Source organism: Calliphora vicina, chromosome 5, assembly GCF_958450345.1.
Source record: "Calliphora vicina chromosome 5, idCalVici1.1, whole genome shotgun sequence".
NCBI classification, from domain to species: domain Eukaryota; kingdom Metazoa; phylum Arthropoda; class Insecta; order Diptera; family Calliphoridae; genus Calliphora; species Calliphora vicina.
The window spans coordinates 108,724,668-108,737,411 of NC_088784.1; the positions used below are offsets into that span (position 1 = coordinate 108,724,668).

General features: G+C 32.4%; 1 protein-coding gene across 2 annotated transcripts in view; it reads right to left on the reverse strand.

Annotated features, from left to right (window-relative positions):
- Positions 1-12,744, reverse strand: part of unc-5 — a 65,427-nt gene that overhangs the window by 10,592 nt on the left and 42,091 nt on the right. For both annotated transcript variants that reach the window (XM_065511914.1, XM_065511915.1), the window contains exons 2-6: positions 5,261-6,097; positions 4,931-5,147; positions 4,566-4,771; positions 4,390-4,468; positions 3,545-3,769 (exon numbers count right to left, since the gene is read on the reverse strand). In XM_065511914.1, coding sequence (XP_065367986.1) covers positions 3,545-3,769; positions 4,390-4,468; positions 4,566-4,771; positions 4,931-5,147; positions 5,261-5,812 — 1,279 coding nt within the window. In that variant the 5' untranslated portion in view covers positions 5,813-6,097. The remainder of the gene's footprint in view (positions 1-3,544; positions 3,770-4,389; positions 4,469-4,565; positions 4,772-4,930; positions 5,148-5,260; positions 6,098-12,744) is intronic.

Below are 12,744 nucleotides of genomic sequence, written 5' to 3' on the forward strand. Positions count from 1 at the left end.
AACCTTGTCAATAAGGATCTGTTGACCAACCATTTTTCATCTTAAGTCATAAAAGTTGTTCTAAAGAAGTCGCAGTTTTTTGAGTCTACTGACAAATAATGAGGTTCCTTAAGTGAAATCTATGTACATTTCAGTCTAGAGCACTATATATTCATATTAGGACAGATTTTACTCATCCTCAATAGCTTCAAGTTGGCCCTTTCAACCATCTTTCCGACATTCATAAGTTCGTCAGTTCCGCAATTTGCTATAATGTTCCCATTTCCAGGAACGTCGAATTTTGCAAAAGTTGAAGCCGCTATTTTTAAAACTCTAAAATCCACTACCACGAGTTTTACAAGAACAACCATCTAGCAGATGTAAGGACTGAAGGACATCAACTTTTTAATCAGTTTCTTATCTTATCTGGGTTATACCTATAACATCCTGATGTTTATTAAAACAACACACATTAAAAATATTTGATTTAAAAATCAAATTAATGCCTGAAATTTTAGCTCAATATATTTCTGATTTAAGATAAAACTTGTTTATTTTAAAAAGCAGGGTACTTCAAAGTCGTTAATCTCATTTAATTTAAAGAAAAAAACGCAAACAATTCCTAAGTGAATTAGCATGAATAATTACAGTCAATTAAGAAATTCTTCTCAGAAACGAATACATTCCTTGTTTGTCTAAAGTTCCCTTTTTATGAGAATGACTGTGATGTTATTTTGCAAGTTTCTTTCCTGTCGATGGCTGGATGTTTGGTTGGTTGGTGAATTAAATGACGTCATTTACAGAGTTCAGCAGAATTTCTGCTTTGACTGTTTTTGAATGATGGACTAAAATAAAGTGGTAACGATTGAAACTAGAGTGAAATTATAGCAAAACTTTTTTTTTTTGGAATACAACTGGAGTGAGAAGACAAAAAGGAGCATAAGAAATCATCATCACAAGCACAGTGTGATGAGGAGTAAATGACAATGTTCAATGTTGTTGGTACGCCGGGACGACCAGAGTGAGTACGTTGTCGCTAACACTGTTTTATGTCTTCAAAATGAGCAATTTCTGTGATTTTTTTCTCCCCCATTTAGTGTTGTTGTACATTTGTGATTTTTGATTTGGGTTTGAAGGAGTCATGAGAGCAGGGGGAGGGAGGCAGCAGTTTGTCATGGCAGTCGTAGTTGTTGTAGTGATATTGATGCATTGATGGTAGGGGGGATGGCTGTTAAGAGGAAGTTTGATGTGGAGGGGGGGATAAACGGAAATACACTACACAACTTAACAAATAGTTCTATAACTTAGTTGAATCCATAAATTAGTTTACTGCGAATCCAACAAAAATATAAAGAAATGCTCGATTTGTTTTCTTTTGTTTGGCATAGTGACAGACAGACAGACAGTGAAATGAATTGAACAGAAAGAAATTGGCGGGCGGGGGGAGAAGGTTAGATTAAGAATAAGTGACTGAAGAGGATGAAATTGAATAAAAACAACAAGGAATAGATAGTTTCTTTTGTATTGTTTTGCTGTTGATATTAACTATTCTCTTTTTTTGGTTGGGTTTAAGTGTACAACATTATGCTTGACTGACTGACTGTGCATGTTGTATGCACAGTGTTACGAAAACTGTGTATATTTCGTATCAGTGGAATGAATGACTAAAGCAATTGTTGTGTGTGCATGAGTGCCAATATCACTGCTTAGTAATTATTTGCCTATCAATTTTAAGCTTAACTGCTGAAAAGATACACAATGCCATTGATTTTCAAAATTTTAGTATGTTTGTAGAGCATAAAAGATGATGACTAAGGGAAGTATAATCTTTAATAGATTTTTTATATTTTATTTGCTCTGTTTTCTTCTTTTTTTTCCCCCGTTTTTTTTTCTTTAGCATTTTTCAAGAAATGATGCAATCTAATGCAAAACTGAGGGTTGAAAGTTTATGGCTGCTCCAAGAATCCAACAAAAACGAAAAGTAATAACAAGAAAAATATACGTTAAAGACATATTTATTTCTTTGAACAATTTAATAGATAAAAAATAAGTTTCTTTTAGCAGAATTTTTATGTTTTTAATGTGTCTGTAACAATTAAGGAGATTTTTAGGAAATAAACACACAATGGAATTGATTTTATAACACTTTGAAGTTTAAAACTATTGGACCGGAAGAGAAAACTTTTAATATTCATATTTTTATTGATGAATATTATATTTTTTATAGTCATGCAGATATCCTTAGCAAAATATCTCTTTTGTATTTGTATATGTCAAGAATTAGTGCATTAATTAAAATACTCTACAGTCATTCCAAAGATATCTAGTTTGAGCAAATTTTGCGATCACAGTTATGTGGAATTATACCCATTAACCAATTCGCTTTTTAAATCCAGCTTTTTATACCATTCACCATGAGTGGCAAGGGTATATATAAGTTTGTCATTCCGTTTGTAATTTCCACATTTTTCATTTGCGAACCCATAAAGTATATATATTCTGGATCGTTATACATAGAGGAATCGATATAGCCATGTCCGTCTGTCCGTCTGTGTGTTGAAATCAACTTTCCGAAGCCCCCAAATAACTTACATACACGATTCATACATCAATATCTCCGAAATTCTTCCGCCTCGGTCGCTATTTAAAATCGAGAAAATCGGTCCACAAATGGCTGAGATATAAGGAAAAAACAAGGACAACCTCGATTTTTGACCTATATCTGGATTACTAAGTCATTAATATAGACAACATGGATATCTATCTAATGATAGATATTTCAAAGACCTTTGCAACGACGCATATAAGTTGGACATACAATGGGTCAAAATCGGAAAAAAAATTTTTTTTAACCCGAATTTTTTTTTCATCAAAAAAATTTTTTTTTTCATAAATTCTTTTTCCAAAAAAATTTTTGAAAAATCTTTTTTTAAAAAAATTTTAAAACATTAAAAAAAAATTTTGATTTTGTTTAAATAAAAATATTTAAAAAAAAAAATATTTTTAAGTATAATTTGGTGAAGGGTATATAAGATTCGGCACAGCCGAATATAGCTCTCTTACTTGTTTAATTTCTATTTCTTCTTTCTATTGGTATGGACAAACACTTGTTTCCCTATATTTTCCTTAAAATATTTCCTGATGTAATGATCTTTAACTTTAAAGTGGACTTACACGTCAATTCTATTGAATTGCTCACTTAACATTTCAATTATATCAATATTTGAGATACCTAGAGAATTTGTAAGATTAAATATTATTAATACAGTGTTCAGCCTAAAGAGAACATGAATTATAATATCATGTTATGCTCTTTTTCCTGTCATAATCTGACCAGCTATTGACTGTTCGTTACAATTATGTTAGTTATTGGTAAATAACCGATCAAGTTCGGCCCCTGGTGGCTATGAATGACGATCACTGATCATAAATATTAAATGATAAATATTTAAAAAGAGCTAATTACAATTTTAAACTATTATCAAACCCTGTGTTAGAAAACTGCATCCATTGAATATCCCTTAAACTACATATTGAAAATTTTGCAATTAATTTCTCTACTTACATCTTTTCACTGCTGGCACATCGAAACCTTCCGTATTGACGATTTGAGTTTCATCCGGGCAGGGTATACAATCGGCCGACTTTTGTATTTGTGGACCCGAACATTCGGCGCCACCATTCATGGGTATAGGATTATTGCACATGCGTGTACGCTTACGACCCTGAGCCATTTTACCCGGACATTTGCAATCACGCCATGAAGACCAGGAACTCCAACCGCCATTAACTAAAGGATAAGAATAATTAAAGAAAAGTTTTGTTAAAGAATTTCATTGACAATTTATTCCCTGTTTTCAAAAAGTTTATTCATCATCTAATATATCGTAAATCATAATTTATGTTAAAACAAGTAAATTATACTTTAAAATGAAAATGTTAAATTTTTTAAATTTAAAAAAAATTTTTTAATGTTTTGAAATAATATCTATGTATATGGCTTAGTAATCCAGATATAGATAAAAAACGATGTATTTAAGGCTATAGTAAGTTGGACCTACAATGGGTCAAAATCGGAAAAAATACTTTTTAACCCGAATTTTTTTTCACCAAAAAATTTTTTTCTTTAAATAAAAAAAAAAAATTAAAAAAAAAATTGGAAATGACTTTTTTAAAATAAAAACTAAATAAAAGTAAAAAACTATTTCGAAAATAAAAAAAAAAATATTTAATATTTAAAAATTTTATTTTAAAGTATAATTTGGTGAAGGGTATATAAGATTCGTCACAGCCGAATATAGCTCTCGTAATTGTTGCATAAACGTTCACGAGCTACCGAATAATTTCCAAAATAAATAGAGTTGGGTAGAATTCTGAGACATTAAAGTCATATAAAAGTGATAAACTTACCATAAACTATAAGTACCGCCGAGTCCGAATTACGTTTACCCGCAATATTTTCAGCTACACAAGTATAATTGGCCATGTCCTAAAAATATGATACAAATAAAATAATTTTTTATCATTTTAAGAATTAGTCAACCACAATGATGCATTTCTCATGTTTGAAAGAGTTCTCTTCTTACCTGCAAAGTAACTTGACGGAATGTCAAAGTTCCCGTTGGCGACACGGTAGGACCATGCTCATTGCTTTCCGCTATGGGCACATTGTTTTTTTGCCAGCTAACACCGGGTTCGGGAAAACCAGTGGGTGGCTCACAATACAATTCAGCACGAGTGCCAAGCTCGACTCTCAGTGAGGTGGGAGAAGTAACAAATTGTTTGCGCATATCTATTTGAAATAAAAAATAATTTTAATTAAAACAATTTGTAATTCAATACAACAATCACAAGAACGCACGCACTTTTCCACACACATTAACACATTTCCTAATTACTAGAGTGCTACAAGTATGTAAGTCGTACGTCGACTATTGTCAATTTAACTTACATGCAATATTAACTGTGGCCGCTTGACTTTTAACAACACCCCTTGAAGACCAGGCATGACATTCACATTTAAAGGGACCCTTGCCAAAATATTCATCCACTAGATCACGATGTATGGTGGCCGTTACTTCCTCCAAATGCACCCCTGTGTGAGGATCCACGTGCTTGTCGTGTGTTGAGGGTGGGGGCTGTGAACTACCACTACATTTAAAATGCAGCTGCGTAATAAAAGAGAAGAAAACCAACAAAAAAAAATAGTAAATAAATGAACTTCCTGTTAATGTAACCAAAACAAACAAACAAAACAAATAATATTCTTTATGACATTTACCTGCAACGCATGAGCGGCTTTGCACTTTAACACGGCCGGTCTATTCTTCACCACATAAACACTTTCTGGTTCAGTTAGAAAGTAAGGCAGTGTAACACCGGTCTCTGAGGCTCCCAATTTACCCGTCACAAACTCATCCAGAGTGCCAGCTGCTCCTATGATCACCGTCTTATTAGCATTGACACCTTGCGCCGCCACCTCACTCGAATGACCCATATTCAGCGAGTCATCGTGGTATGTGGAGCCCACCGGCAGTTTGCCCTGATTAAACACATCCGTATTGTCTTGATAGGAGCTATCCAACTCCTTCCGGTTGGGCCAACTTGAATATTTGTTGCTATCCGCTTTGGGTGTCATTAGCTCTTCCATTTCATCGCTAATGTCATCGAATTTACTAAAGACATCTTCTTCGGAATCGTTTAAAAGTAAAGAGGAATCTTTGGCGGAGGGTAGACATGTTGTACATGTTCGGCATATAATTAAATATGTGAGGATAACGTTGACGATCGTATATCTGCTGCTACTGCTGCTGCTGGGATTCGTTTTAGGCATTTTTATGAATACGAGGCAGGAAGTATGTGTCTTTTTGTTTGTTTCTTTCTTTTTTCGTTAATTCTCTTCGTTGTTGGTTTTGTTCTTTTAGCAGTTGCGTGGAATGACAGTTGCCACTGTGAACATTCGTTGGAATATTGAGTTTCGTCTGTTTGCTAATGTGGGAATCATGTGTATTTATTTATTTATATTTATTTTCATATATTTGCGTTTCGTTGATTGGTTGGTTGGTTGTTGGTTATATTTTTGAGGAGAATCACTTTTTAATGCGTTTTAATTAAGTATCTGAAATGAATAAATAAAACTAAACACTTTACAAAAAGGAAATTCAATATGTTTTGTTCATTAATGTCTTAGAATACAAAATGAGTTGTGAAGAAATGTTTTCGATTCCTCCTGACTTCTCCTTGGCCATTGAATGCGACAGATATTATCGATGATACTTTTTGAAATTTTTAATTAGTAAGTTAAATTTCTAAACAAACAAACAAACATAGATCGAATGATAATGAGTAATCTTATTTTATAGTCAGTTGATTGGAATTTAAAAGCTATAATAATAAACTGGATAGTTTAGAGGTTTTGAGAATTATATAAAATTTATAATTTTATGATAAGAACTTAAATCGAAAGATTAAAATCAAATGTTTCCCTGTCAAAATGACAGTATTTTTGGACAAGTGCCCCTGAAATAATTTAATGTTTAATAATACAATAAAATATGCAGTTTTATGCCAAAATTTGTCATATACAAATCATTAGCTTTCAAATTCTACAATAAATTTATCTGAAGTCCATGATAAATCCTCCAGTTTCCCTTGCTATATGGAGTCAGTTGGACATTTCCATGTTATGGTAGCGACATTACTAGAGTCCTTTACACATTTCCTTTGTTTCCTTCAAATACAAAATTAAATATTTATTTTATACTTCATACAATTCAATAGCTTTACCACAAATTGTTAACACTCCTTCGTAGAATAATGCCTAGAAAACAACCTTATGGTCTGCTCGTATTTGTTTAAATAATTATTTATCTTTAAAATGAATTTCCTAAAACAATTTTGAAAGTTTACCCAATACGGATAAAATATTGGAAGCCTTGTAAAATACCTTTACAATTTTCTTAAGTGTATGGTCATTATGGGCTTAAATCGATACATCATAAGAGGACGACTGCTACTTCTCTATGACATCCATACTAACGGAAGTATCTTTCAGTTTTTGTTTGTGCAATTTGTCTGTTGTTGTATGTAGAGATAGATAAATATGTTTATTTTTATACATACTTACTACTCGAATGTAAGTAAGTAAGCAAGCAAGAAAGCAGCCAGCTAACCAATATCTGTAATTATATCTCTCTCTGACAATATGTTCAAAAGAAAGCATGAACTCTAATGTAGAGAGGTTCCTAATGTACTGTTATACACAAGTTTACACAATATTTTCCATAATAAACACAGGTATTAAAAAGATTTTCCTTCTATAGGAGCGAAATGAAAAATTTCGATAAAAAAATTAATTTTTGATCCTTATATTTTCAATTGAAAATACAATTTTACAAAATCTTTTCCATAATAAACACAGTTATTAATCCGGGATTTAAAATAGATGGCGTATCTTTTGAACGTTACATATCTGTCATTTATTCTCACTTAGTTATTAAACAGTATAGTTTTTTTGCTTTGAAAATGTTGAATTTTGTGCCGCGTCATATGCGCGAAGTTTTGCTTTACTTCTTTAATTTGAAAAAAAGTTCTGGTGAATCACACCGATTGCTCACCGAAGCTTATGGTGAATGTATTTCATCGGTTTCAACGTTCGGTTCAGAAAAGGTGATTTTGACATGGAAGACAAAGATCGCCCATGCCAGCCAAAAAAATATGAAGACAAAGAATTGAAGATAGTTGTCAAACTTAACAAGAACTTTTAAAATCTTTTGGAGCTACTCAAGCAGCAATTTCAAAACGTTTGCGAGTAGCAGGATTCATCCAAAAGCAGTGAAATTCGGTACCATACGAATTGAAGCCGAAGACCGAAATGATGTTTGAACGCTACAAAAGAAAATCATTTTTGCACCGAGCTCTGGTCGAAAAATGCCCATCATGATAACACACGGCCACATATTGCAATAACTACCTTTTGAAAGCTATTTAGAATAAAGTGGTTGTGAAGTTTTGCTTCCCCGCTTTATAGTCCAAACCGTGCCGTGTTTCGATCGATGCAGAACGCTCTCTATGGGATACGCTTCAGTTTAGAACAAAATATCCGAAATTGGATTGATTAGAGCTTGAACTCAAAATATGGCTAGGAATCCATATATTGTCAGAATGATGGGAAAACTTAGTCAATTTTTGAAAACTGTGTTATACACACGATTTTATATAGAAAACTGTGTTATATACAAGATTTTCTTTAGAAAAACTGTTATACACAAAATGTACTATATAAAAGAACCTTTTATATACAATAATTTATATAGAAAACTTTGTTGTACACTAGATTTTCTATAGAGAAACTGTTATACACAAGATTTTGTATAGAAAATTTTGTTATACACAATAATTTCTATATTAAAACTGTTATACACAAGATTTTCTATGGAAAAACTGTTACACACAATATGTTCTATATAAAAAACTGTCATACCCAATATATTCTATATAAAAAACTGTTATACACAATAATTTCTATAGAAAACAGTGTTATACACAAGATTTTCTTTAGGAAACTGTGTTAAACCCAAGATTTTCTATAGAGAAACTGTTATACAGAAGATTTTCTATAGAAAACTTTGTTATACACAATATTTTCCATAGAAAAACTTTTATACATAAGATTTTCTGTAGAAAAACTGTTATACAAAATAATTTCTATAGACAACTTTGTTACACACAAATTTTTCTATAGAAAAACTGTTATACAAAATAATTTCTATAGACAACACTGTTATACACAATAATTTTTATGGAAAACTGTGTTATTCGCAAGATATTCTTTAGAAAACTGTGTTAAACACAAGATTTTCTATAGAACGAACTTTAATACAAAATATGTTCAGTAAAAACTGGCTCCACTAAGATTTATTTGAAACTAGTTGACCTCCCCGGCTTCGCCCGGTAGCATTTACTAATGTCAGTTCTTCAAGTTTCTCCAAACCACATACACCTGCCTGTTCTTATTTATTTGGAAATAAAATATCTAAATTTGTACTGCATACTTTAGGGAGTTTTGTAAGTAAATTTTACTGGACTAACAAAAAAAAAATTCCGAGTTTTTGAATCGAATAAAAAACAAAATCAGCCAAATCGCTCCAGCTGTTCTCACGTGATGCCATTCCATACATGGACCATTTAATTTGTATATATGTATATAGAAGATAGATAGATTTTTTTCATTTGAAATTACCTGCTTAAGAATCTCTGCCTTAAGCTGCTCCAACATAAAGTGCATTAACTTTTTTTTTTGGTTTTGTATTTTCTTTTTTTTTTTGGTTTAGAAGTTTTTCTTGCTGTATGGATTTATTTTTTGTCCGTTCTGTTGACAATTTGTTGTTGCAACATGGTCAATGTCTTTATCGTGTCTTGGTGTAGCATTGAACAAACTGACCTTACCAATAATAATACTTAATCTTACAACATTCAATAGGAAAAAGAAATGAATGCATGTTGCAACATACTGACTGACACACGTTCGAAACATGCTCAACGTGCATTTCATATTCGTAGTTTAATGCACAAACATACAGCCATTTATGTACAAAAGACATTTATGTGTATAGTTACATAGTTACATACTCCATATGTATGGAAATTCATGTATAATATGCATTTTTGTTGCTGTTTTTGTTTTTGGTATGAAAGTGTACTGTGGATACATGTGAATAGAAGTAAGTACGAGTATATTATGTATTATGTAAATAAGATTATAATAAACACCCATTGAATGAATGGAGTGTCCAATTTGAGACAACAAAATTTACGAAATTACTTCTATACAATTACATTAACTTACAATTACATTACACACAGACACACCAATTCATTCTTCATACATTCACATACTAAACATGCCTGCAATTATATACACTTATAAGAGAGGGCCAACCGAAAAGTTCTTAAACAAACTTAGAATTAACACCAGGGAATGGTAGACTTTTCGGTCTATCCCTCCTAAATTTTTACATAAATATCATAAATTGTTATTGTAACATGCAAGTGGTCTAAAGCGAAGAACTAAAAGAAGTTGAGGTTGCATTCAGGCCTTTAAACTACACATATGCAGCAGTATGCGTCCAGTATGCAACCAGGAGTGAGAGTGTGTGTGTTAATGGCAGTAGAGGACGTGTTTAATAATCAAATATTTAATACCAATAATATTGTAATAACAGCAGCAGCAACAACAACTGCAACTAACTATTGGCATTAAGTATTAAAGGTATGCCCGCCTGAAAAGTATGGTTTTATAAGTAAAATTTTACATGTTGTAAAATATTTTACTTAGTTTTATACTCATGTACACTCGCATGACAATATTTATTTAGAAATTTAAGTTTTTTTTATTATTATTTTCTTACTTTTAATTCATTTTTTCAATTTGTCTTGTTGCGTATGATTGTCAGCCAGTCCGTCATATTCAGGAAATGAAAGAAGATAACAATTTTTATGACTTTAACGTTTTTTTTTTCATTCATTCACTCATTCATTTTATTTTATTTAACGTATTTATATTTACAATTTAGTGATTTTATTTTCACTTCTTAAGAATTGTTTGGCTTTGGTTTGACGCGTACTGCATTTGCTTTAACGCTTTCCACACGTCTATAATGTTAATTATTTACACGCACATACTACATACATACTCGTACTTATTTATGCACATTAAATCATTTATTTATGCAAAATTTTATTTAAAATAAAATTATCGTTTATTGCTTGAAGAATTTATACGTTTGTAATGTCCATATTAGAATTAACCGCCAACAGTAGCTGCTGCAGCGGCCACTACAAATAAAAAACAACATCCAGCTAAGTATAACTGTCATTGGTAACTAACTAAGTACATATGTAGTTAGTGATAGTGGTAAGGGAGTGGTGTATTATGCACCTCTTACCCTCTCTCATGCATTTAAGTTTTACTTATCTACCTTGTCAACAACCACTTATGAAGATTACGAGGGCAGTTAAAAGGATGTGGAGAGAAAAACACTGTTTGAATTTTTTACCAACAAAACGTCATATGCGGGAAGTTTTGCTTTACTTCTTTAATTTGAAAAATAAAGTGCCGCTGAAGCACACCGATTGCTCACCAAAGCTTATGGTTAATTTGTTTTATCGGTTGGAGGCATTACTCCATGAAGATTGTTGTAAAACTCATCAAGAGCTTGCAAAATCATTGGGAGCAACAGGATTTAGCCAAAAGCAGAAAAATTATACCATACGAATTGAAGCCGAGAGACCTAGAATGACGATTATACATGTACGAAATGATACTTAAACTTGCGATGAAAATTGGATCCATTACGATAACCCGAAGCGTAAGAGATCATATGTGAAGCCCGGTCAACCAGCCGAATGGACACCAAAGCCAAATATCCATAACGCTAAGGTAATGCTCTGTATTTGGTGGGAACAAAAGGGTAATCTCTATTATGAGCTGCTGAAATCTGACCAAACCATCACAGGGAACAAGTACCGAACTGATTCATTTGAAGCGAACATTGGCCGAAAAACCACCAGAGAATGCGGCCAGACACCATTATATTCCATCATGACAACGCTCGGTCACATTTTGCAATACCTGTTAAAAATTATTTAGAATGAAGTGGTTGGGAAGTTTTGCCTCAACCACTTTATACTCAAGACCGTGCCCCGTTCGACTACTATTTGTTTCGATCGATGCAGAATGCTCTCTCTGAGATACTTTGCAACAGAGAGTCCGATATTGGCTTGATTCGTTCTTGGCTTCAAAAAATGAGCTGTTCTTTTGGATCGGAATCCTTATGTTGCCAGAAAGATGGGAAAAGGTCATAGCTAACAGTGGCCAATACTTTGAATAAATTTATATCCTACAAATGTTTCAAAATAAAAGCTAAAATTTTGAAAAAAAAAAAAATCCTGCATTTTGAAAATCCCAATATGTAGTTTGCAGAAGTAATCTATATCTTATGACATCCTTAGAATACCATTTCCAATTCTATGAATATTTTTCCAACAGTATAGGCTTATTTATAAAACAAAATACAAAACTTAAGGACATGAATTTCCAAATATCCTTCTTTAAAGGATCCTATTCGTTCTTTGGAAATTATTGCACCATAGTTTCTTTGAAATTAAGTTTTTTTGGTATTTGCTGAAAATATTAAGAGAGAAATTGTATCCATACATCCTTGTTTTCGTTCAAACAACCCTCGTAGTAACCATTTAGCATAGTCAAGCTGTCAAGCCAGCCATTTTTTCAGAGGCAAAAAACATAGCAGGCAACCAAACCAATCGAACAGGCAAGCAGCCAGGTATTTCTGTTAACAACCCAGCCATGGATGGGTATTTCATGATTATTTTGTGCATTGATGATGTGTGTTTGATGATAAAAATCATCATCATCAACAGCAATAGCAACCGCAACAGCAAAAGCACAAATAGTTTGCTGAGTTGAGGCATAAACAGTAGTTGTGCCAGTAGCAATAGCCAGTAGTGGCAGCAGCAGCAAAAATACTAACAATGACACTTATAGTCATTTAGACAGTCACTCGGTCTGTCACACACATATTTTTTGTCACTAGAATTACTTAGTGGCCTGAGAGAGTGAGTGGATGTATTGGATGTATTGTATGTGTGTTTTATTTATTTAATAGTTAATTTTCAGAATAAAAATGATGACCAAATTAAGTATTCAAAACAGGTATCAAAAACCTATAAGTTCCACGAAACTCG